Source organism: Trichosurus vulpecula, chromosome 4 (assembly GCF_011100635.1).
Source record: "Trichosurus vulpecula isolate mTriVul1 chromosome 4, mTriVul1.pri, whole genome shotgun sequence".
Taxonomy (NCBI): domain Eukaryota; kingdom Metazoa; phylum Chordata; class Mammalia; order Diprotodontia; family Phalangeridae; genus Trichosurus; species Trichosurus vulpecula.
The window spans coordinates 29,327,131-29,354,082 of record NC_050576.1 but is presented as its reverse complement, the minus strand read 5'-3'; the positions used below and the strand labels follow the sequence as shown (position 1 = coordinate 29,354,082).

At 40.7% G+C, this 26,952-nt stretch overlaps 1 protein-coding gene across 2 annotated transcripts in view; it reads right to left on the bottom strand.

Moving 5' to 3' along the window:
- Positions 1–26,952, bottom strand: part of FAF1 (Fas associated factor 1) — a 420,864-nt gene that overhangs the window by 160,318 nt on the left and 233,594 nt on the right. For both annotated transcript variants that reach the window (XM_036754937.1, XM_036754938.1), the window contains exon 8: positions 11,924–12,010. In XM_036754937.1, the coding sequence (XP_036610832.1) occupies positions 11,924–12,010 (87 nt within the window). The remainder of the gene's footprint in view (positions 1–11,923; positions 12,011–26,952) is intronic.

Sequence of the window (26,952 nt, the reverse complement as noted above, 5' to 3'; positions counted from 1 at the left end):
GAATCCTGTGAATCTTCTCTTCAATAGGGCTTCCAGAAACCCATGGAATTTAAGGGTTTCTCAGCGGAGGGTCCCAGTCAGGAGTCGATTACCGTAGTATCTCATGGAATAATGTTACAATATTTCAAAATTAGAAAAGGCCATTAGTAAAAATATTATTGTTTATAATATAACACCACATGGCAACCTGCCCTTTACCTGAAGAACTTAAGAAGCGGCCTTGGGAGGTGGCCCATCCTCCCATTTCCTTTCAGATATTTCTAATTATTAGGGAGGCTATCATTACATCAAGTTTTTATCTGCCTCTTGGCAGCTCCCTCCAATTACTCCTAGTCCTGTTTTCCGGCAAGTTTAATCTCTCTTCCATGGGATGATGATGATGATGGTAAAGCTAAATTCCAATTAGTGTAAATAATGACTCTCCCTTCGATAGTTGCAAGTATTTGAATTTTTACTATTCAAAGTTATATTGATGTAAAAGATGGTAATTAGTTTCAACTCAGTGAAATGTGTAGTGTAAATCTGAAAAAAAGTGAACTCTTGAGGGGACTGATTAGTCACACTAGTCAGGACCTAGCTAATAATCATCATCATAGCTAGCACTTACATAGTGTTTTAAGGTTTATAAACTAATTTGTATCTTATTTGATTAGCACAAGAACAGGGAGGTAGGTGCTGTAATTATCCCCATTTTACAGATAGAGAAACTGAGGCAGACAATGATTATGTGACTTGCCCAGAGTCACACAGCTAATAAGTTAGGCAGGATTTGAACTCAGGCCTGACTAATTCAGGTCCAGCATTTTATCTATTGTGTCACTTAGCTGCTTGGGAGACATGGCAACCTTTTAAATACTTGAAGACAGTTCTATGTCCTTCCTGGGTCTTATTTTCTCCAGCGACTTTAACTCATCTTTGCATGGCACAATAGTTTTACAGACTTTGAGGAATCTGTGGTTTCCTTGGGTGGTTACTCACTACACTGGTGCAGATCTCATCCTCTCACATGCCTTTTCTTCCAATGAAATTCTTATCTCGGTTCTTACATAAGTTTTCCAAGAAGCATCTACTGGATATGCCTCAGAAGCTTGCCTCTGAGATGACGCTTAGGAAGCATCAGGCAGTCTTACAGCACTATATACATATCAGCTATTATTGTAGCTAGGTGATGCCACGGTGGGACGAGTGCTGGGCCTGGAGGTAGGAAGAAGTGAGTGCGTATCCAGTCTCAAACATTTACTAGCTGGGTGACCCTGGGCAAGCCACTTCACCTCTGTTTGCAGCAGTTTCCTCATCTAGAAAATGGAGATGATGACAGCGCCGACCTCCTAGAGTTGTTGTGAGGATCGGATGAGATGATGCTTGTAAAGCACAGAGCAAAGTGCCTGAGACACGACATAAATGTTAGCGATGATGATGATGATGATGATGATGATGATGATGATGATGATGATGTCGTCCTGGAATAGCTGGGAAGTCAGGGTAAGGGGAGGGTTTGGGGGAAAGGTTATCAAGTTCACTTCAGATGTCTGTAGGACACCTAGCTTGAGATGTCCAATAGACATTCAAGCAGAGGTAAGGGGATGGGGAGGAGATATACAACATGTACAAAGAAAAAAGATTTTAAAAATACCATTTTGGGTGAGGGAGCACTAATAACAGGAAAGTAGCTGAAGGCTGAATGGAGCTAAGGATTGCAGGGGGCGGGGGATGGGGGGAGGGACAGTGCTCCAAGCATAGGGGACAGCCTGTGCAAAGGAATAGGAGAAGGAATGCCACAGGCAACATTATGTAGTCCAATACGAATGGAATGTGGACTATGTGAGAAGGAGCAAAGTGAAACTGGTCTGGAAACATCCAACAGAGCCAGATTGTGACAGGCTTTCAGTGTCCAACAGAGCTGGCAGTCTGCATCTTATCCTGGAGACAACAGGGGTGGGGGCCACTGAGGCAGGGGAGTAACATGCTCAGCAGAGAATGGGGACGGATTCTGAGGGGGTTTGAGGTACAAAACTGGAGAGAAGATAGCGTGGCAGATGGACTTTATGTTCCCCGTCAAGTTCAAGGTAAGATCCTCTGCAAAGCATAAAGGGGAGGCAGGCCTAAGTGGACAGAGAAGTAAACAAGGAGAATAGAAAGCCGGCTGAGAAAGAGTCAGTCAAGAAAGAGGAAACAGGTAAGTGTGCAGCAGTGAGAGCCCATATGAAATAAGCGTACATCCTTGTAGCGGACCCTGTCAGCTCTCGTCTAGAAGACTCTCCAGGCCCATTTTTGCCATGCCTCTCATCTACCTCACAATGGGAGGGTCATCCAAGAGGAATCATGTACTAAAGATGATCCTTTAAGGTTTATGTGCTTCCTTCACAATAGTCTTGGAAGGCTGGTGGTGCTATATTAATATCCTCACTTTACAGATGGGGAAAGGATTTATCCAAGGCCACCTTCTCCTTTCCCACTTGGCTGCACTCATTTTGGCTTCTTTGATCTCTCACCATGTGCCCATCACTGAGAGATCTCATCATCCTGCAATTTCCAATTGGCCATGGAACTCACACCTCATCTGCCCCTCTCATGGAAGGGTGGAGCCAATAGATTGTAAGCTCCTTGAGGGCAGGGACTGACTTTCTTTTTCCTATTCCTAAACCCAGGTGTTAGCACAGTGCCCATAATAGGATCTTATTTTTATTGGCAACTGGCTATCAGCTATAACTCATCCAGCTGGCTGGCAGCAGATCTAAACCTCTTAGAAATCTCTGAATATAAGAGACGAAGGAGAAGGGGAGACAAAAGCCAATTCTCAAACCCATTTCTCCTACCACCAATTCCCTTGCTCTTATAATGAAAGAATAAATGATAGGTAGATAGACAGACAGACATATGAATGGACAGACAGAACATTCATTTAGCACTTGTGTGCCAGACACTGTGCTGAGCCCTAGGGACACAAATAGAAGCAAAAAGAGAGATAATCTCTACCTTCAAGACATTCACATTCTCCAGAGGGTAGACAACACAAAACCAGGAGCTAAAAAGCAGGGCTGGAGGGCAAGATGGAAAAGTCTGGAATCAGGAGAAAAGCAGGATGAGAGAAGGGCTGAGGGTCTTCCTCCAATGAGGTTCAGGTGGGAACTCATCAGTGGGAGAAGGGGGTAAGTGTAAGGTCAGAGACATTTCCAACATGAGAAGAGACAGCTGGGGGCACAGGCAGAAAAGGCCATCGATCACATGTATTAGTATTGAGCATGTGAGAATTTACTGCCGTAGTCAGAGTACGTTAAAATGTGGAAATTAACACCCCAAATCCTTTCTTCCATTTCTCAGGTTCTCTACGGTCTTCCAAACCCTTGCAGGTCTGGGATGTCACTGCATCATCACAACAGCCTTGTGAGGAAGACACAGTGAGGATTATTATCCCTAATTGACAAATGAAGGAGCTGAGGCTCTGAGAGATGAAGGGCCCAGTACAAACGAGGCTAGAAATGCCCATCCAATTATGAACATAATCCCTCCAAAATTGATATTTAAATGTTCTCAGTGCAAGAAATGACACATGCACTATACTGTAAGTGACCAAGACAGTGAGAGAACAGGAGACCACAATACAAGAGTGTGCTGACAGCTGAGCCAGCCTGGAGGAGGAGGCTCAGGGGGAGCCACCCACTGTCTCTCGAGAGCCGGTTACTGTGGGCCAGATAGGCCAGGGCATGGCAGGAGGATGCAGAGCAATGCCTTGCTTTGGAGGTGGCAAGCTTCTCATCATTTGGAGGCATTCTGGCAGGGACTGGATACCATCGTCAGGTATACTTTAGAGGGGATTCCTAGCCAGGTAGGAATTGAATCTGATGGCCTGAGTTCCCTTTCCCCTGGAAATCCAGGGCTACTCTGGATGCACCTCTATCCAGGCTCATTAAACCAATGTCTGACACACACAATAGGACACACACTGGGGCCACAGGGATTGGCTAACCTAGGCTAAAACAGAGAAGAGGCTGACCTCTTCGGGGTGAAACTGCCACCAAACATGGGCACTCCTCCAACCTGACTCTTCCCTCTGTGTGACTTCACAGTCTTGTGATAATCTCATTTTTACTTGAAAGAAAACCTCAGGACCCTGAAACGGTTAGTCAATATGGTGCTAATCAAGCAGTCCCAGAGTCCCAGTTCTGGGAGGGACCTCAGAGAACACTTCAGCGTATGGTTGCACAGAAGTATGTCTTCAATAACTTCTAAGGCCCCTTAAGCTCCCCCTGGCTCCAAATCTAAGATGCTCGTTATCTAGCTCTGGCTCAAACACCTGTGACAGACAGCCCAGTACTGCCTAAGCATTCCATTCTACTTTTTAACAGCTTGAATTTTGGGGAGTTTTTCCTAACATCCAGCTGAAAGCTGCCTCTTTGTAATGACCTCCCATTGCTCCTGGTTCTGCCTTCAAGGCCAAGTAGAAAAAGGCTCATCCCTCTTTCACATGATAATCCTCTAGATATTGAAGACAGTTATCGTTGAGTCAAAATGACACGGTAGGACAGACAGCAGGACAGAGATTCAGAAGACCTGGAATCAAATACTAACTCTGGACACTCAGAAACTACATGGATCATGAGTAAGTCCTTCAAATTCTCAGTCTCCATCAGCTCATTTGTAAAGCGGGAGAACGACATTTACAATATCTATATCAGAGAGTTAACAGAAAAGTGGATGAATGAATGAAAAACTTTTAAGTGGGCCAATCTCTGTATTAACTACTGGAGATACAAGTAGTGAGGTCGACAAGCATGTACTTAACTCCTACTAGTTACCATGTTCTCTGCTAATTGCTGAGAAAACAGAGAAAGGCCCTTGCCTTCAAGTGATTCACAGTCTGAGGGGAGAAGATAACATGTGAACAACTATGTATAAAGAAGATCTATAGTATGTATGATATGGATGATAAACTGGAGACAATTTCAGGAGGCAGGCACTGGCTTCTGACAAAAGGTGGGATTTTAGCTGAGATATAAAAGAAGCCAGACAGAGGAAGTGAAGAGAAAGAGAATTCCAGCCATGGGACACAGTCACTGAAGCTTCATGGAGCTGCAAGATGAAGAGTCTTGTGTGAGGAACAACAAAGGGGTCAGGGCCACTGGATCACAGAGCACATAAAGGGGGGTTAGGTATAAAAAGACTGGGAAAGTAAGAGAAGGCCAAACCAAGGATTTCACATTTGCTCTGGGAGGTGACAGAAAGCCACTAGAATTTACTGAATGAAGGAGAGGATGGGAAAGGAGGTGACATAGTTAGATCTGTGCTACTGGAAGACCAACTTCACAGCTAAATGGAAGACAGATTGGAACTTCAAGATTACAGAGGACTCCAATTATAGGAAGTCTTTCATCGTCCTGCTTGTGAAGGCCAAAGTTAACAAGAATGATGCTGAATAAAAGCCCCCAGAGATATTACCAATATAACAGACAGGGCTTGGTTTAAAATCATGGCTCCCCTGCTTACCAAGTTTGTGACCTTGGAAAAGTTACTTCATGATTATGGGTTTCCCTCTTCCTTGGGGATTGGACTGGATGATATGCAGGGGAAAGATCTCATAGCCATGGGTTCAAGTCTTCTCATCTTCTCTTGACCAGCTGAGGGCATGATCTCACTGCCTTTGAGTTCCCTTCCAATCATATGACCTTATGATTAGTTCATCCTCTGCTTTCATTTACAGACGAAAAAACAGGCCAACAGCAGGACAATGGCTTGTCTCTGGTCACACAGTCAAGTGAGTGGCAGAGGTGTCTCTGAAGACCAGATATAGTCTATGGGCTCCCAGTTCTCTGCTTCTACCATACACATGCACTATGATGCTGTCCCTGACCTCTTGTGCCAACAAAGGCTTTTGCGATAGCTGTGGGGAAAGGGGCACTATAATGAAGTTTGCTGCTAATGAACCTTATTAACAAATATCCTTATCTGGCACAAGGAAGAAATTGTTCAGGTGGTTCCCCCGAAAGTTAAACCATCTTAGGTATTAAGTTATGGCACATTAATGTGCAAAGAAATTAATTCTATATTTTGCTGGTAACACAGTCAGAACTGTTTACACAGCTGACATATCCCAGCTGCACCCTATGGGAGCAGCCAAGCTGGGAGGATGATTTTGCTTCATAGCAGATGCCTCAACTTTTGCAATTTCAACAGACAGGACAAAGAGGAACACAAGCAACAATGTCAAACATGGACAAGAGAATAATGAGCTTCAAGCAGACTAGACCCTACAAAGGAAGGTTTGTAGGTCATTTATTGGGCTGAAACCTCAATAGGAAGCTCTTCAGTCAGGATCCCTTTGGCTAAAATCTAGGAGGTGCCACTAGCTGTCCCTTCCAGGCCCTGCACCTGGAACTACCTGACTCTGGTTCTCTTGGAAAGAATACTGGATTTGGAACCTTTGCCCCTAACTACCTAGATGACCCTTCCCCTCCATGGGGGTCACTTTTCCCCAGCTGAAAAGGAGGAAGTTGTACTTTTGTCCAGTTCTAAATCCCATGATACTAAATTGTACAGGTCAAGTTAGTAAGCATTTATAAAGTGTGTGCTTTGTGCCAAGCACTGTACTAAGTGCTGGAGATACAAAAATAAGCTGAAAGAATACTAGTCCTTACCCTCAAGGAGCTTACATTCCAGTGGGGGAAGGGAGCTGAAAAGCCAGAGTTGAGGGGAAGAGGAGAAGGTACCTGGCCAAGGTGGCATGGTTGAGAAAGTCCAGTGAGGCAACGGTGCAACCTGTAGAGGAGTGAAGCTATGGTTGGCCTGGGACTCCTCCTGAATGTGGAGGTTCTAGGTGGAGCCAGCCAATCAGAGGCTGTGCTTGGAGAAGATGTCTTAGGAACAGCATGGAAGCTGCCTTCAGTGATCCAAAGAGCTTTCATGTGGAAGAGGATGGCTTAGTGGAAACAGCATGGGGTCTAGAGGCAGGGAGAAATATAGGCTTAGCTACAGCAGAGATGGATGAATTTGGGCAAGCTGCTTCCCCTCTCTGGGTCTCAGTTTCTTCCTGAGTACAATGAGGGGATTGGGCTCAAAGGACTCTAAGGATGTCAGGTCTCATAACCTATTTCCATTCAAAAGGGAGAGCTACAACCAAGAGGTAGAAATTACCAAGAGACAGATCTGGACACAATAAAAAGAAGAATTAATGGAATGAAGATTGGGTTCGACAGAGTTATGGATTGTCTCAAGGAAGTGAGTTCTCTGTCACTGGAGAGAAGACTGGATGATCCAGTCCACCTCTGGATGTGTGTAAAGAACTTCGTCCATCTCCAAGTGGACCAAAATGGGAACTGTTTTCCCTTTTTTGCAATCCTTCTTGGACAATAATCATGTAGATTCATCGTTTATGTTTTTAATGTTGCTCTGTAAAGGATAACTTTCCAACTAATACAGAAAAGGTGACCGTTGCTCCCCTTTTCAGCCAAGCAGAAACAGTTAAGTCCTTCTCATGATGAACCACTTTTCAAGGCAGACCCTGCTTCTGCTACAGGCTAGGTCCAGCCATGCTTCTCCTTATTCTTGGCCATCTTCTCCTCACCCTCAGAGCTCCAGGGCCCAGGCAGAACTTCTTTAGCTTTAGTTGTGCTCTGGGGCTCCCACACCTCCTCGTGGGTGGCAGTCTCATGGGGCCCACTATGGCCTCACTACAAGATGAGTTCCTGTGGAGCAGGAGCTGCCTTCTCCCTTTATATTTACAGCCCCAGCAAACAGCAGAATGGAATAGAGTAAACTCTTAATAAATGCTTTTCATTCACTTAAATCAATGAAGACAGCAATTTGGTGACCTGAGTACATTCAAGAATAGTTCAATTTTGAAGAAGAATTCTTCTAGGTGCTCATGAACTTCTAAAGTTCAAATATCCACAAAGTATGCTTTAGAAAGGTCAACAGTAATGACAGGATGAAATACAATTTAAAGAAACAAGATATTTAGTTGTCTCATCTGTAAAATGGGGATACCATCATTCACCTGGAGGAAGTTGAATCAAATGATCTTGAGGTCTCTCTTAGAGCTAAGATCTCAGATTTTAGAATTCTCCTGTGAATCCATCAGGACCAAAAGTTGTTTTTTTGTTTGCTTGTTTGTTTTTTAATGATAGTTCCTTTACAACTCATTCTATTTCCTTTTCTAAGATTGGGTTATTTAAGCTATCTGGTGTTCTGGTAAGTTCAATTATTTTATATTTTGAAGGTATTATTTTATTTCTTTTGTGTTCTCAATTTTGTTAACATATAATTGTATATAACAGGTTCTGATTATTCTTTTCTCCTGGTCACTTAACTCTATTTGCCTCAGTTTTCTCCTCTTTAAATGGAGAGCTAGAGAAGGAAATGGCAAACCACTCCAGTATCTTTGCCAAGAAAATCCCAAATGGAGCTTCTAAGAGTAGGACACGATTGGAAAAACTACTGAAGTTTTTTTTTTTTGTTTCAAGTTGATGTATTTCTCTTTTAATTTTTAATATCTCCACTTTTGTGCTTATTTTAAGGTTATTTGTTGGCTCTGTGCATATCTGTTTTTTAAAGCATATTCGGTTCATTAATTCTGACTATTTTGTTACTGTATGTTTGTAGGGGATATAATTTGTCCCCAACGACTGCTTTAGATGAATCCCAGAAATTTTGGTATTTTATCATTACTGTTTTCTTTCACATAATTATTGTTTCTATGATTTCTTCTATGAACACTCATTATATATGATATTACTGTTAAGTCTCCATTTGGGTTTGTCTTTTGTTTGTGGTCACTGGACTAATGACTATTTGTATTGCATCATGGTCTGTAAAAGATGTATTTACTAAGTTTTTTTTATATTTGCTTGCACTATCTCTGTGCCCTACTCCACAGTCAATTTTTGTAAAAGTTCCAACACTGTGCTGAGAAATACATACATTCTTTTGTAGTTCCATTCAGAAGACAATATACATCTTTTAGCTCTAGTTCCTCCATAATTTGTTCAATTGTATATTTTCCTGTTTGTTTATCTTTTTGTTACACTCATCCAAAACTGAGATAGGGTCACTGACGTATTTCATTACTGTGTTACTGTCTATGTATTCTTATGGCTCAGTTAATATTTCCCTTATGAATTTGAATGCAAAGGCATTTGGAGTATTTAAGTTTAATACTATGTAATGCTGGTTTGTTGTCTATGGTTCCTTTCAACATAATTGTTTCCTTGTTTTTCCTCTTTTATTTTTATTTTATGTTTGTTTTTGTTTTGTCAGATACTATGATTGCAAGTTCTTTTTTGTATTCATTTAATGAATAATTTTTTCCATAAAAACTTTTTCCTTAGTTTTATTCTGTCTATGTCTTTGTTTTTAAAATATATTTCTTGTGAGCAACAGATTGTGAGATTTTGTTTTCTCATCCAAGCTATCATTCTTTTTCATTTTACTGGAGTATTTAATACATTTACATTTAAAGTTACAAGTTAGGTTTATTATATTTTCCTTCATTTGCCTCTAAAATTGTTTTTTTCAAGTTATGTTTTTACCTCTTTTAGTGTAAACACAATACTATGTCTCTTCAGTTATGTTAGCTTAGTTGTTTTTTTTTAAGGTGGTCCTATTCCCATTGGCTGTTTCCCCCCATTTCTGAATTCCCCTCCTCCTACTTGTTACCCTCTTCCCTTTAAAGATTTGCTTATTTCGTTTCCTTTTCTTTCCTACTTTCATTTGGTTATTTAATTCTGTCTCTCTTTTTCCCCATCTCAGTCAAGCAGAATCTACCTTCTCTATTCCCCTTCAACTTGTCCTGTTTATTAGTTTTTTAAAATCATATTTTCTGCAATCCTTTCCAGAAAAAATTTCTTTCCTTCATCCTCATCATTATCCATCATCCTTTTCTGTCTACTCTATACACCCTCATTTTCAGGCTCATTGCACTTTTACTTATCTACTGCCTCTTTATTTTCTAGATTCCTCATAGAAACAAAACTTTCAAGGTATCATTCTCTCCCTCCACCCCATAGTTTAAACATTCTTCCATTGCCTTATAGACTCTGACCCCAGACTCTCTTTTCTGATGTGCCTCATTCCAAAAATCTAGGATTTCAATAGCTACAAAACCTTTTTCAAAGTGTGTCCACATTTTATTCTGTTAGAAAAAAAATGATTAGCTAAATGCCCCTATGAAAGAACACAGTCAAAAGTATCACTATATTAAAAAGGGAAAAATTTCAAAAGAAAACTAAGGATATTGTTTATAATTCAAACAGATATACTAGCTTTGCTTAAGTCATGAGACGCTAGATCCAAATTTATAATTGTTCCATGGGTATTTTTTAAAAACAAGGTATTTATAGAAGTCCAATTTCAAATGCTTATTTATTTTTTTAAATTATATTTAATTTTAGAATTTTTTTGACACATTTTCATTTTGGATTCACAGATCACCAATGAACTCTTGCAGAAAGGGCAACAGCCCAGCATTTCAAAATAAAGATGCCTAATTATGAGCAGTCTTTTGGCAGAGCATTGAATGGAAACCCTTAGGATGAGGACAGGACAAACTTATCAGAATATCTAAAGAGAGATGTATTAGAGAATTAGCAAGGTGACACAAAGATCACAGTGATCTGAGGTCAAACATCTTAAAAATTTCAGGTTAAGTAAGACCTAGTCCAATCAATCAATCTCTTTCAATTTTATTTAATTCATTCAAATATCTATGATGGTCCTACAATGTACAACACACTGTTGCTCATCAGGGGGTGAAATACAAAGATTTCAAGTACAGGATCACTGCCCTCAAGAAGTTTGTAGTCCAGTGTAACAGAAAAGGCACTGAAGTTTAAGTCAGAAAAACCCAGTTCATGTCTCAGCTCTGCCATGTTCTGGTCATATGAGCTTGGGTGACTGACTTCAGTACCCTGAAAGTCATATTCTCTATCTGTGAAATGGGGATAAAGATACTTGCACCATATTAACCAACATCACAAAGCTATTCTGAGTAAAGTGCTTTGTAAACCCTTAAGAACTCCATGAATGTGAGTTGCTGGACTCCTAACTCTAACTTTGCTAAGTGCTTTGCAAACAGTAGATGACTAGTTAATAAACACATGATAAATCGCTAGGAGTCCTTGTATTGCTGTGTAGCTGTGGAGACTCATTCAAAAGTCCATATTATTTTCTGCCACACCCCACAATCTGAAGAGGACTGAGTCAAGGAGAAGGATTCATCTTTAATTTTTCCTGTTTACCTTGAACATTTCATTCCTAAAGAATGTGACAAGATTCCAGGTATTGTGAAAACATTCAGGTGGCAATCCCACTTTCATGGCATCCATTCCATACCAGAGGATGATGGCATAACTGAAAGATTACCAGTCTGCCTCTATCTGGCTTCTTGTCTTGTTCATTTTCAGTTGTGTCCTACTCTTTGTGACCCCATTTGGGGTTTTCTTGGCAAGGATACTGGCCATTTCCTTTCCAGCTCATTTTACAGATGAGGAAACAGAGACAAACAGGGTGAAGTGACCTGCCTAGGGTCACACAGCTAGTAAGTGTCTGAGGCCAGATTTTAACTCAGGAAGATGAGTCTTCCTGGCACTCTATCCACTGTGCCACCTAGGTGCCCAGATTCTTGTCTAGGTTAAACACACCTGGAAAAGATAACCTTGGGGCAGCCCCTAAGGTGCTCTGGGCTTCAGTTAGCTCCTCTGCGAAATAGGGAGGCACTGCCTGCCTTAGAGAGCTGTTGTGAGAAAAGTACTTTTATAGACATGTGAGAAGCCCATGCATGCTTAACACACTATATCACAGGAAGAGCTATGTGAGGGACTAAGTTTGTACCATTTCATTCTTACACAGCTTGACTGGCACAGATCCTTCAATGTAATAGTCACAAGCGGAAGAATGATCAGAAGGTCATACGCTGAGTGATGCCATTACTTACTGAGTCATCTGTCGCTGAAGGTGGCCAGCCTTCCCACAATTGATGGCGAACAGGGATACTAGTAAGGTCATATACATTCCTTTTTACCTGTTATAAAAAAATAAATAAATAGATGTATTACTAACATGTTTTCAATAAAGACGAAGAACATTTTCCTACACATTCTTTTTATTTTCATGACATTCTTCTACTGGGCCAGCTAGTAAAAAAATAATGACCAGATTTTACTTTGACTCTCCTTTGGCCATGGGCACACACAGTACACATTTAATAAACGCTTGTTGAACTGACAAGTTTTCATAGGAATTTTCTGTCTGTTATAAAAATTGCAAGTTAAGAAAATGAAACACAAGTTAGAAAGAAAACAAAAGATGAGAAGGCAGGACTCTAATCCCACATGGAGAGAAGATCAGAGGAACTGCCTCTTTGGTCTTGTGGCGTTGTGGAGCTGGAAGGAATCTTGGGCCTCACCAAACCCAGTGCACTCTTGTTATGAATGAATTGAGAGTCTTCTCCTCCGGAACCTCCTAAGATCAAAAGCTGCTCCAACAACAAGAACTGTCAGCAAATCCAGTAAGTTATCATAAGAAAAAAGGAAGAGTTATCATAAGAGGGGGTGGGTTTCCCACCCTTGGAGGTCTTTAGTGGAGTATGGATAACCACATGTGGGAAAAAGGGTAGAAGAGCTCTGGTGGAAGAAGTACTAGAAGTCTACCAACTTTGAGATTATGAAATTCAGAAAGCATTCAACTGTTCTTCTGCACATAGTGGTTAGCAGGTTTTGTTTGTGTTTTATTTTTCTTTCCAGAAATTCTAGGTCTATGTTTAACTAAGAGGATCACAGAGTCAGAGCTGGAATGGACCTAAGAAGTTGTCTGGTCCAACCCTCTCCTTCTGCAGAATTGGAGAAGGGAAGGAACTTGCCCAAAGTCACCCAAGGTCTAAAGCAGAAGCCCCGGGATTTTGAGCACATGCCCAGTAGCCCTCCTCTTTCAATTACTGCACGTGGAGACTTAGTAATGGACAGACGCCCTGAGATGGGTCTGCTATTATTTGTGTGTTTCTCCATTTTGTGAAGCAGGTTTTAACAGTTCAAAGTGTCAAGACGGAGAGGAAGCTGGAGGAGGAACAATTTGGATCATACAGCCAGCCTTTAGAGCATGGCCAGGGAGCAAAACTCGCCTGGATGATTAAGACAATGTTCTTTATACAGCAGAGGTTCAAAGAGGGGATGGGGGAGAGAAATCACTATGAAAAGGAATCAAAACAAGAAAAGGGGACAAGAATCATAATCAAATTTAAAATGCCCCAAATTTCAAAATGGCATACTAGCATTTCCTACCATTATTTTTATTACGGTATTCATATCTAGCATTAAGAAAAATACAAGGTAATCATCATTTTATATGAAATAAATACATTTTTATTTTGAAATTCTCTCAAATAGGAAAATGTTACTTTTTGGATATACCTACTCCTTTAACTGATGCCTTTGGAAGCTCGTAACACACAACTTGTCATGTTATGGACTATAGTTATCCTGCTAGGTTGCATGTTCCCGAAGGGCAGGCCCATCTCACCTAAACTGTGTATTTCCTCCCACTCCCTGCTAAGCACAGGGCTTTGGCACACAGTGGGTACTTAACAAATATTTGCTCGTTACACCTTTGGATGCTGAAAGGGGGACACAAGAAAAAGATTTGTCAAGAGAAGGTGATGGGATGCAGGACTCTATGAGATCCAGTCATCTAAGAGAATCTTCCCTTTCCCTTTCCACTTCTGCTTCCTTCTTTGTAGAGAATAAGTGAATATAAATTAATAAATTACAAGAATAACAAAGATAACATTTCAACCAACTCTCTGATGGAAAAACACATGGCTGACATTATCCTATGGCAACAAAGAAATGAGTACTCCCTACTTTCTACAAGTTGGAATTCAGTACAGAATGTGTTATACAATGAGATCTCAATGAAGAAAACAAAGGATATTCAGTCGTGTTTTTATAACGTAGAAGCCTAAAGTATCATGTTGTCTAATTACAGCATTTTGTATCACATTACTTTTTATTATATGTAAACACATCTAAGTCACCTTCCCAGAAAAACAGGGAAATATGTTCACTGGGGGGAAAGTAAGGAACTCAATCTATTTTTTTTATCTGCAATATACACCTGTGAAAAAAGCACTGGGAGAGGAGAGCTGGAGGGCTTGGGACAAGGTTTGATCCCCACTGAATTTCAAACAAACAGCTATTCTTCAGGGCTCCATAGCATGGGGCCAGCCCGCCATGTGCTAATATTTAGTTCAGTCACACTGAGGTTAGGAGTTGTCATTCCTCACTATTGACCCTACAGTATCCCAGTCATATGTAACTATGCTAATCTCTTTGAATGTTGACTCTCTGACACTATTTGCCATGCTAAGTACTTAGTAAGATATTTGAGAAATTCGAGGTCCTACATTTGTAACACCAAGGGGGTGGTAAGTATGGCAGAATAAAGTCACTTCTTGCTTCAAGAGAAAAACTTCCTTTAACGCAGTTCTTATCAGGGTTCTGTGGGACTCACTTTTGCTTTTATATTTAGATAACCATTAATATAATTGGTTTCCTTTGTAATCTGATGTATTTTGGTGTATTTATTCTGAGAAGGGGCTTCACCAGACTAACTGCCCAAGGGTTACAGGGGGGAAACAGGATGAAGAAGCTTTTCTTTAATGGCACAGAGCAGTACCCTTCTTAAGTACTACTGCAAAATCATGTTGCTGACACACACTAGGAAGCATCTATCATCCAAACATTGGCTATACATCAGGATAGAGATGAAAAGGCTGCCCTCTGAGGATAGACACACACACAACACTAATGGCTTAGATTCTTCACATTCCATTTTCATTCTAAAACACAACTATGGGGCATTATGAAATGAACAGTAACTCATCTCTAACTGCTTCCAACTTAGTAACATTCCTCTGCTGTTCTCAGTTTTTAAAGGGATGCACATCCTCGTTAAGTGTGTTCAGTTGGGACAAAGCGCAATGCCAAACTGATGTGCAGAACAAGATGATCAAAGTTAAAGTGATTTGAGCCAACACACAAGTACTGTGGTTGCTTTGTTTCCTAGGAGGACATGGGTTAAGTGAGCTGCCATAGAATCAGCAAGTTCTTCTACACAGGCAGACAGTCTTCAGAGAGGCAGCCATGTAAAACCCATCAGGCCTCAGTTTGATTATACCCATTGCAAGGGCTAAATTTAGAACTAGCTTTTGAAATATAACTAGAAGACTCTTTTGTTTAACCAAGATCTTTGATCAACTATTTTAAGGAAAATGTGCTTCTTTTTCCAAGTAAATCTATCCTTATCAATGTTGTAATCATATACAGATTTTTACCAGTCTGATAAAGACAACTGCTAAAATGACAAAAATACAAGATAGATGCAGTCAGCACTGAACTGATGGAGACATTACAAACTTCCCCCATTATCTTTATTAACTGTTATATTTAATTAACATTTAAAGTTGTAATTCTGCAGGGAAGAGAAAATCCAAAAGGCACACAAAGCAATGGTAAAAATTATTCTGGTCAGGAAAAATTAGCATTCGTAGAGAATGCGGGAACACAGCACAGCTGTGAAGAGGATGGGGTGGACAGATCACGTTCAAGTCATCATTGAAAGTGATCAAGGCCTTGGTGCCTCTCCTGGAAGGCTGGGGGTGGGGCCTGCTGGCACGCTTGACTGCCATTGCTGGACGGGTTTCATCTTTGTAGACTTGCACAAAATTCTCTGTACGCACAAGTACCACTTCCCAGGGCAATGTTTCCCAAGGGCCTTTTTGTCTTACACGCTTTCTTTGATCAGCACTGGCTTAGGATCATGCTCACCCTCCGTGGTCTTTTCAAATCTGGTCTTGCATTAAACTCTAAATCGACATGGTCTCAGGATACAAGAATCCGCAAATGTTTCAATTAGGTCTGAATGTTGTTTAATAATGACTTGGATAAAATTCATGTTCATTTAAATGTTCATGTCCTGCCGGAGAATTTAGTCCATGTCAAACATGCCAAATGAAAGGACAGGTTTCTTGAGGTTGCTTTGCTGGTAAAATTTAATTTCTTTCTAATTCTTTTGGCAGAAACAGTTGTACACAATCAACAAAATACACAATTAGAGAACTTAGAACAGAATTTAGCTGGACCTATTGTAGTGCCAATATTGTTTTTCAATGGAAAAACACTTGCTTCTTAGTTCTTGTAATTATCTAACATAAAAAATAAAATAAAATTAATCTTGATGCCAAACTTCAAATTTCCCTAATGCTCATGGTACTTTTTGTACTAAGAACAATACTGTGGGAAAGATAGCTTACCTAATTACTTATACATTTTAAGCTCATTACAAATTTTATAATTTCAATTTCATCAATAAGAAAATATTCATTTTCCATAAATATCTCTTTTAAAATGTGATTTTATAAAGAAAAGTTGATATCTAAACATTACATATTTTAGTGAAAATTTCTAAAAATTTCAGCAGAATTTCTCAGGCTATAACTATAGACAAGTTAATATTTTAATTGGATCATAAAATTGAAAGACTTTACAAAGTGCCTCCCTCATAAGAGTCTGATGCTCTTTCTACCAGGGCAAGAAAAGTCTCCAAAGAAGAGGCATTGAGGTAGAGAATGGAATAAAAGTTGGAAGACTTTAGTTCTGCCCCTGCCTTTGCCCTAAATAACTGTGTGACTCTGGGCTCATTTCTTTTCTCTGGGCCTCAGTTTCCTTCTCCTGTAAAATGAAGGAAGTTAGTCTATCTGATCACCAAAGGCACTTTTAGCTCTGGCAGACATTACATGACTCCAGAGAAATAAAAAACAAATCAGGGTGAAAGGAATAAATGAAAAAATGAGATGTAAAAAGATTACTGATTCTCTGATTGAATTGTACCTAAACTTTAAGACTAGAATGGCACAGTGTTCTGCACAGACTAAGAGTTTAATTATTTGCAGATTAACTGATAGGGCTAATGAATAGATGAATACTCCTAGCTGATACCTAACTAAAGGACTTGCTGCACAGCATCTCCAGTATACTAATTATGTTCAGGTTCGGGTTTCCAGCTAGCCCCTGTTCCCTAAGTTCTCCATGAAAGGTTTAAAGGAACAAAGCCAAGGACTTGAGATTCAGGGTACTTCTCAAACACTTCTCACCTGCCTGGAAGAACCTTTCTTCTTTTTCCTGAGTATTCTTAAGGATCTAAGCCATAGTCCCACATAGCACTGGTGATCCTAAATTGTAAGTTAAAACTCTCCTAAAAAGCTCTTTCCAACAAACAATTTTTAACTATTAGGGGTAAGGGAAATACAAAGGTGGCATCTACAATCAAACATTACTTAGCAATCTCATAGCAGATGGCTTGACCTGTGTAATAGTAACAAACTCTAATTCAATGTGTCAGGGGATTGACCCTTAATATTTCTTCTCATTAACTGTTGGAAAGATTGAGCGATTTTCTTCCCATAAATAAATGAATTAGGGAAAAGGCAGAGGAAAAGGCAAGGGAAGGCAGAGGGAAAGGCAAAATCTAGACCAATCTCTTCCCAGCAAACAAAGATGATATTTCAAGATAACTGGGCTGGAATGCTTTTTTTTTTTTAAAGCAAATTTAACGTTGCCAGTGTTCTGCCTACTGAAAACAAATTGTGGAACTAATTAACATTACTATGCTAGTGTCAAGGACAATAACTTTCATTCTACCCATGACAATTTTGAATCCTAGTGTGCAAATGTCCAAAGCAGGCTTCACTTCCTACTGATCTTCAGTGGAAAAAATCCTGTCATGAATAGAGAATCTAGTGGAGATCTTCGGGGCATAGCTAGGACAAATGTAACATGAAAAGGTATTCAATAAATCCCAGACTCAAACTGTTTTTACTATAGGGGAACACAACTAGGCTTACAGATCACTAGTGTCTGGACCAGAATCAATGTCAAGGAGCCATAATTTTCTCTTGAATATCCAAGGAGGAAAAAAAAAATGGCACCTAGGCATATGTAGTCCCACCATCCAAACAACACACCCTTCACCTGACTTTGCTATGGACTCTTTCCTTTTTTTTTTTCATTTTTTAGTTAATACTTTATTTTGCTATGAACTCTTGTAGCTATGTCCTGTCCTGGTTTTACTCTGACCACCAAGCTCCTCGTAAGAGTTATGGACAATTCTATCTCTGATGCTTCATCTTCCTATTAGTCTTGATATAGCTAGTTCTCCTCAGTCAAATGAAATTGTTTTCTCAAAAGATAATTCCCGACAGTTAAGTCCAGAGACCTTTGCAGTCTTCGTCCTTCAGTTCACCAGACTGGCCGCTCTTGTCAGACATTGCGTATCTTCTCAAATCTTGCTCTTCTGTATCTACTAGTTCTCCATCTAGTTTTCTTTCACCTCCCCTTCTTTATTTTCTTCACTGGCTCTTCACCCCTAAATGCTATAAATTCTCCAGGTCTAACCTTTGGAGGAGCTTCTAGTTTTTTGGGGTTTTTTTTTTTTGGCTTCAGAATAACTGCTCTTGAGCCCTAACAATTTTCTGGATCTCTAGTTCCATTCACTGTACCAAATGCTGGGCATGAAATAACAAAACAAAGATAAGATAAATACTTACCTTCAAGGAGTTTATGATCTAATAAGAGGAGATGAGCCCAGCACATAAATTACTCCAATAAAAATACAAAAAGTCCAAGTGACCAAAGTGCTATCACACATCTGAAGAGGAAGAAGTCACATCTGCCACCTTGTTCATCTGGTTCCTCAGGACATTCAAAACTAATGTTATAAAAGACCCACTTGTTATTGGCACCACTGTTCTTCTAGTCACCCATGGCTAGAACCTCAGAACTCTCTGGCAAGTCCTAAGCCATCCAGGAAGACTTTGAGGACAGCTGTAACAAGACTGCAACAAGCCTGTCACCTGAAGACAAGACTAGCTGCAAGAAGGCTCATCTCCAGAGGCAGGAATGTTCCAGCCACAGAAATTCACTGAACCACCTAGGAAGAAATCATTTCCTTTGCCCTGGAGCCAGGGTTCAAGCCCAGTGTAACTCTCATTTCTCCCAATGTGATTTATTTACAAAGCACTTTCCTCACAACCACCCTGTGGGTTAAGATATGTAAAGATTATTATTTCCACTTTGGAAATGGCAAAACTGGAAAGAAAAAAAGGTATCTGAGGAAGGATTCAAGCCTAGATCTCTTATTCCCAAGTCCAGGGCTCTAGCCACAGCACTCCACTTCGAACTGATTATTCTGGCTGGGAATGTCAATGGTTCTTCTCCCCACTTTATAGACAGAACAAGTTGAGGGTCAGCAAATGAAGGAAGGTAAATTGTCTCAGATTCTGCAGAGCTGAGACTTGATCCCAAGACTCCTGATTTAATACCCAGTATGCTACATAATTCTGCCTACAAATAAGACTAGTTAAAACAAAGGCCAAGAGTCACAGAAGGAATAATTAGAAAAATCTAAAAAAAATTGTTTTAAATACTTTTATGGGAACAATCTAGAAGAATTTCCTAACACTTCATTTGAATATGATGAGCATTAGAATTATATAAACAAGCCAGGAAATAAAAGGAATATTTTGATTTTTAAAGGACTAAATAGCCTGAAATACAAGCAAGTTGTACATGAAAGAACAGCCAACCATGAGGCAGGAGACTTGGGTTCAGGTCTCAGCTGAATGGATCTTAATCTGACCCCATAAATCCCCTTCACACGGGCTACCATCCACAAACACTGGCCTTCATGCTGTTCCTTACCCACAACATTCTATCCTCCAATTTCATACCTTTACACAGACTATGATCCTTGCATGGAATGCATCTATACCTGCTGGCTTCCTTCATTCATGCATTTGAAGACTCAGATAAAACCCTACCTTCTCCAAGATGGCTTTCCCAGACCTTTCAAGACTGGAGTGCCTCTTCCTCTGAGATTAACTCCAATTTGTTAGTCAATTAGTCTTGTCTGACTGCATGACCCCATTTGGGGGTTTTCTTTGGCAAAGATACTGGAGTAGTTTGTCATTTCCTTCTCCAGGTCATTTTACAAATGAGGAAACTGAGGCAAACAGGGCAAAGTGACTTCCCCTGGGTCACCGAGCTATACTAAAGTAAGTGTCTGAAGTCTAATTTGACCTCAGGTCTTCCTGACTCCAGGACAGGTACTTTATCCACTGGGCCACCTGGTTGCCCCACCTCCAATTTACCTTGTATCTATCTCATAAGTACTAGGTCATTTGCATTTAGTCTCCCTTCTTAGAAAGTGAGGTCCCTCAGGGCAGGGACTGATTCTGCCTTTCTTGGTCTCCTCCACAGTGCTTCAGGCATAGTAAGTGCTAAATAAATGCTGGCCTTGACTTTGCCCCTCACTTCCTGAAGATCCATGGGTCCTTTGCTTTCCCGAGGCCTCTGATTTCTCCAGTACCAGAGGGTTGAACCAGACTGGACTCTAAAATCCTCGCCCTCTCCTGCTCAGTCTACCATGCTCACCAAATGATTTCTCTGGTGCCTTTCCGAAAGAACATTTGGATTCCACTGGGCAGGCCTGCTGACTGTTCTTTTAGCAGGGTGGAGCAAGGTGCAAGGAGGGACCTGTCAAAGAGCCCCTGCCACAGGAGCAGATGGTCCTTTGCACAACAGTTCAGTCGCTACTGGAGAAGAGAGGCTGGTCCAAGCTGTCAATTAGTAAGAAAACGCTCTTCTGAAAGTGCTGTCAAACAGCCCCATTTGCCAGAGCAAACACTGATTGTTATTTTTTCAACTAGCACTACTGACTTCTCAGGAAGAGAGAGAGAGGTCTTGGTGTCAAATGCCTGTTGGCATATGAGGTACCCAGAGATGAAAATGCTCGGAGGAAAACAAGTCAGACCAAAAGCAAGAGGGCAAACTAAAGCTCTATCTTCAGTGCAGTACCTGGGGGAGGGACTGACTCTTTTACTCTACAGTCGAACATCTTTTCCCAGTTGACTGGCCCACTCTCCATCCCCATTTTTATTTTGAAACTGATATAAGTGTGGTGACTGGGATCAGAGAACACAGGAAGATGACGTGGGGTAGGAAGCAGAAAAGCTGGCTGGGGGTGAAGGTGTGTGCTTCTAGTCCAGGCTCCCTCTGTGCCCAGGCATGCTCCCTAACCTCAGTCAGTAGGAGGCTCTCTCTGGATGCCAGCCCTAGGCTAGAGGCTTCCCCAGGACAGAATATACTCTCCCCTCAAATCTTAAGGATCCTTTCCATAGTGCAGGCTCATCCCCCCATGTCTCCCAAATTGCTTTAGATGGACTTTGTATATCTGCTGCATCTTTTTAAAAATTCACTTCTCTGGGTACATTTTGCTCCCTGGGGAATGTAAGCTCTTTAAAGACAGAAACTATTTTCCTTTTGGGATCCAGACAGGGTTTATTTGGTTGGCTGTTGTCTCTTGTTCTTGAAGAAGGCCATGATGACATCACTAAGTGGGGGTCAAGGTACAGTGTGTCTGACTGAGATTGATCAGACCAGTATGAGCTCAGAAGGCTATACCACAGGTTGGACACAAATAGTCCATATGAACATTTGGAGTAGAGATGGCCCTAAATTTGCACATCTCATGTTTCTAGACATAGATGTATACAGTAAATATTTACTGCATTGAACAGAATGAATGATAATTATTAAGGGCAACGCCAGGCGTTAAGAGCTGGTGAAACAAATACTCTCAAAGAGCTTCTATTGTCCTGGGGGAAACCCTACCTAGAGGAGAGGGGAGGGCCAGGAAGGGCCTTTAGTTCAGAGCAACAATAGAGTAGATGTGATCCCTACTGGATGAGGGTAAGTTGGGGTGTCCACAATTTATCCACAGAAGAAGGGCTCAGAATCATGGCAGCTGCCTAGGCTGGAGAGCAGAGATTGAGTGGAGGGGAGCATCTGCAAACAGTGGGCCAGAAGAAGCCATCCTAAAAATAGGGCAAATGAAGCTAAAACCTGAAGGGTAGGGTTTCTTACATGAATGAATAAATGAGAATTTGTCTTCAAGGTACCAAAAAAAAAAAAAGGCAAGGTAATCGGTCCCTTTTAAGCAGTAATAAGCTTCTTACAAGAGGCTTTGATGTATGGAAAAACTTGTTAACCATGAGAGCTGTACAAAATGGCAGGTCCTTCCAGAGGTCCTAGGCTGCCTCTCCCTGTAGTTCTTTAAGCAAATGTGAGATTTCCTCTTGTTCCTGGTCAGGGAGGTTTTTTGTTTGTTTTCCTCAGTTTCCTCGTCTGTAACATGAGGATAAGAGGGTTTTTATGAGGCTAAGTAAGTGGGTGTGTGAAGCACTCTGCTAGATAACTGCCTATCTGGTGTACACCTATTTTTATCAGTCTCCTCCACTAGAATGCACGCTCCTAGAAGGCAGCAGTTAGCTCTCCTCTTTCTGTCTGTGGCTCCTAGGGCTTAGTACGATGCACATGATTAAGCAATAAATGCTTGTGGATTGCTTTACGGGCTGACTTCATTACACACACTCTCTTCGAAATGCCCCTGGAGGGGGGCAGTCCTAGAGATGGGCAGTGTCAGGGTTACTACCCTCATTTCACAGATTAGGGATCTGAAGCTAGAAAGAAAATGATTTTCCCAGGGCCTGACCTGGCACAGAACTGGACTTCAGGTGCAGTAGCTAACCTTCCTGCTGTCGAACACTGCCCAGGTCCTGGAGAAGCTAGGGCAGTGTAACACAGTCATTTGTTTTACTCCCAGCTCCCAAAGGACACTGAAAATTCAAACTGAGGCAGCCCACGGGGCTTTGATCTGGCCATCCCATTCACTTTTATGTCACAATTCCTTCTGTCCCCACAGTCACATTTCTCTTTGCATCCACAGGAGTCAGGACTCCATAAATCTTTGCGGAGAAGAATTAGAGACTGTGATCAGAAATCCCATCTCTCTGCTCTAGCGGTGGCACATTCTGGGAGCAATGAGGGAGCAAAGCCTGGACTCTGAATGACCAAGGGCTCTATTCTGGTGGAAACGAGGGAGCCTTCAAAACCGACACACTCAAGTCTCCTGTTATAAAAATTACTCCTATTTGTTCACTAACAAAGCTATTCCTTAGCTCATCCCTGCCATAACCTGCTCTATTCAAAAACATATGGGAAAGGACATTAAATAACCAGTGCAAACCATAGGCTTGCGGTATTAGTGCTCTGCACTGCACAGCCCTATTCATCCTGCCCCCTCCCTTGTTTAATCTATCATTAAGATGCAGTGACCCTACACTAAATTTAAAACAGATCCTTCCTTCCTCCCATGCCTAAATTCACATACTTCTCTAGCTGGTGATGCCCTCGAGTATTAGCAACTCGACAGGGTTTCTCTAATCTCGGCTCTCAACTATGTCCCGCTGGAGAGCCAAGAAATTGCTGTTTTACATCTCCACACCAAAGGTTTCCATAAAAAAAAAAAAGACCGTATAATTTACTTAATAAGATAAAGGGGCAAAATCTCCACCTAACAAGTATTTGATTGGGTATAGTCAAAATGGTCTGTGTTGACACTGTCATTCGTATACTATGTTGTAAAAAGTGAACACTCTTGTATTATTTTATCCCCATTAATGGCCAAGAGTCCCAGAGAGTTTTAAATCATGATCCTATTGCCAAATGTCGGATGATCTTAATTACAGAAAAAAAATGTCAAGGGTGTATTAATCAGTAAAAAGGGAACATTTTTACCATAAGTATGTTCTTTATTAAAAATTATCTGTGAATTTGGAAAATTGTCCACATTAGTATCAGTGTGAACTATTTATTATCCATTTCCAAAGTATATGCCATTTGGGAGTAAACAAAATTCTAGGTCAATTGGTAAAGAATGATAGACAAAGAATGATTTGAGAGAAAAGGGCTGAATGAAAACAAGCATTTCTGATTGCTGCTGTATGTAACCGAACAAAGTATCTGACGACCATTTCTTCATCTGTACATTAAGGGCAGAGAACTACATTTTAAAAAGTACTTTAAAAGGAAGATAAAATTTTTTTAAGTCACGGAACAGCAGAGTTAGAAAGAACTTCTAATGTACTCTAAGTCCAACACCTTCTCAAAATACACCCCCCTTCTACAACATCTCCAGCAAGTGATCACCCACTTGCTACCTTAACACCAGACGCTAGGGAAGGAAAACTCATTCTCGCCCAGTGGAGACAGTCCATTGCGCTTGCTGCCCATTCTGTAATAAAACTCTTCATTATATTGGAACACATTTTCTTTATTTTTAGTCAATATGAAACTTAAAAACAGGACCCAAGGGAAATTGAATCCATTTGAACTGCTAACTCAACAAAGAATAACCATTTATATATATTTTGACTTTAAGGCTAATAACATACCTTCTAATAGATTAATATAATATTCAATTAACCAAAATATTTTATTAGAATATTTTATATTTAATTTTTAAGTATCATTATAGAATACAAAATAATCACAGAACTAGATGAGGCCTCAGAATCCATGCATCCTGCTCTAATGTTGTCATCTCCACCATGGGGGCCTCTGGCTTCTGACAGAATACAACCAGTGAAGAGACACTGCCTTCATTCAATCATGTGGAAGCCCCAACTTTTAGGCAAATGCTCCTGACATTAGGCAAGTCCAAAACAGAGCAGGAAGCATTATCATTATCCTCCCACCAAAGCCACATCATTTCCAAACTTTCCTATTTGTCGGAAGGTGCTTGAGTTCACAACCCTAGCACCATCCTCAACTCCTCACTCTTCCTCACGCTGCAGAGCCAGTCAGTTGCCAAACCTCATTTTGATCTCTGTACCCTATTCCCTGTCCCATCTTTGCCCTTCCCTTCTCTCCTCTCCAATGGCCATCACCTTGGTTCAGGCCTTCATCTTCTCTCTCCCAGCCCATCAGAAGGACCTCCTCCTTGGCTGTCCAGCTTCAAACATCCCACCCCAATTCCTCCTCTACCCACCCAGGATTTTCCTAAAGTACAGGTTTAACCATGTCATACCCCTACTCAATAAACTCTAGTGCAATGTTATGGACCCTCTGGGCAGGCAGTCTGGGGAAGCCGATGGACCCCTTCACAAAACCATGCGTTTAAATGTTTAAAATAAAATGTGCACATAGGATTACAGAGGAAATAAATCAGGTTAGAGAGTTAAAATATATACTTATATGTGTACACACACACACACACACACACACTTTTTTTAAGTTCATAGATCCTAGGTAAAGAATGCCAGCTCTTCTAGGATCAAATATGAGCAACAATTTTGGCTTTTAAAGCCCTGACAACATCACTCCATTTTCCTAGCCTCAGTGTACATTCTTCCCCTTTCTGAATCCTATTGTTTAGCCTTCCTGCTATTCCTGTCACCCGACACTACTGCCCATCTCCATGTCTTTGCCATGATTGTGCCTCCTGCCTGGAACACCTCCCCACCTCTGCCTCTTAGATGCCTTTGTTTCTTTCCTGTTCCTCCCAGCTGCTAGTGCCCCCATCCAGGATCCTGCATTTACTCTGGACACAGCCTGTAGAAACTTCTACCCGTTACTATTGGCTCTAGCAGTAGAGGATGACTCACTTAGGAGCAGGGCCTGTCCCCTGTTGTCCTTACGGTCCCCAAGCCTTCACAGTGCCTGTTCACACAGGAGGCATTTAATAAATGTGTGATGATTGATGGGAACCTCAGCAAACATTGCTCTTCTGCAATTCTGCCCCATTGTTCTTGGCCTCTTCTGGGTCAAGCAAAACAAGTCTACCTCCTTCTCTAGCTGACAGCCACGCAAATACTTGAAGAGAGCATTAAGGCTCTCCCCGCCAAATCTCTTTTCCAGGTTAACCCTCCCCAGGTCCCTCCAGTGATTCCCTTATGGCACGGGCCTGAGCCCCAGACTATACAGAACCCCTCATCTGGATTCCATAAACATTTTAAAAGTGTAGAGAGATTTTTATTGATATTTTTTGTTTTTAACCACCTGCATTTCCCCTGTATCCTTCTCATCAATCCCTCCAAGAAAGCCATACCATATAACAAAGAATTTTTAAAAGAAGAAAAAAAAATCTAGCCAAACACCTGAAAAAATCTGACATTATATGCACTGGTCCATGCCCTTAGACCCTGACTTCTGCGAAGGCCTGCTTTGGGTGTGAGGGAAGCAAAGGGAGGTGTCTTTTCATCTCTTTTCCTGGGGGCCAAGCTTGGTCATTATAATTTCGCAACCTTCAATTTTGATAGGTTTGTGGCAGCTGTTCTTTCCATTTCTATCACTGTAGTTACTGTGTTTTCTTTGCTTTACTCCTGTATTTATTGGGAAAACTTCTAATACTTCCCTATGCACATAATGCTTACTTTTGATTTTAGAGAGATACCTTTTTATCATATTAAAAAATCATTACTCTATGGCAATACTTTATAGGGCTTATTAATTTTTAAAAGCATAAACACGTAAAAGCCATAAAAAAGCTTTTAAAGTATAAAATATAAAACATATATTTTGTCAAAGGCTTTGGCGGGGGTAACTACTGAGCTAATCATGTGAGTTTAATATGATTAATTATGCTGATTTTCCTACTATTGAACCAATCTTCTACTCTTGGCACAAAACAAATGAACATCACGAATGACTTTTGGGAGAAATTGCTATAATTGCTTTGACAGATTTTATTTAACATTTTGAATTGTTATTCATTAATGATATTGGTCTGTCTTTAGATTTCTTTCTCTGTTTTGTCCTTACCTGGTTAAGTATTAGGATTATACAGAATGTCCCAAAAGTCTTAGGGTAACATTGCCTCTAAACCAGAGTAATAAACTCATTAAAACTTAAAACTTCCCTAAGACTTCTGGGACATCCTACAATTGTCTCATAAAGGAATCTGGAAGGATGCTTTCTTTCTCTAGTTTTGAAAATCATTTATGTAATATAGGTACTTAAACTTGTTTTTATTTGTTTGTGTTTATGTTTGATAGATTTTCCTTTAAACCAGTTT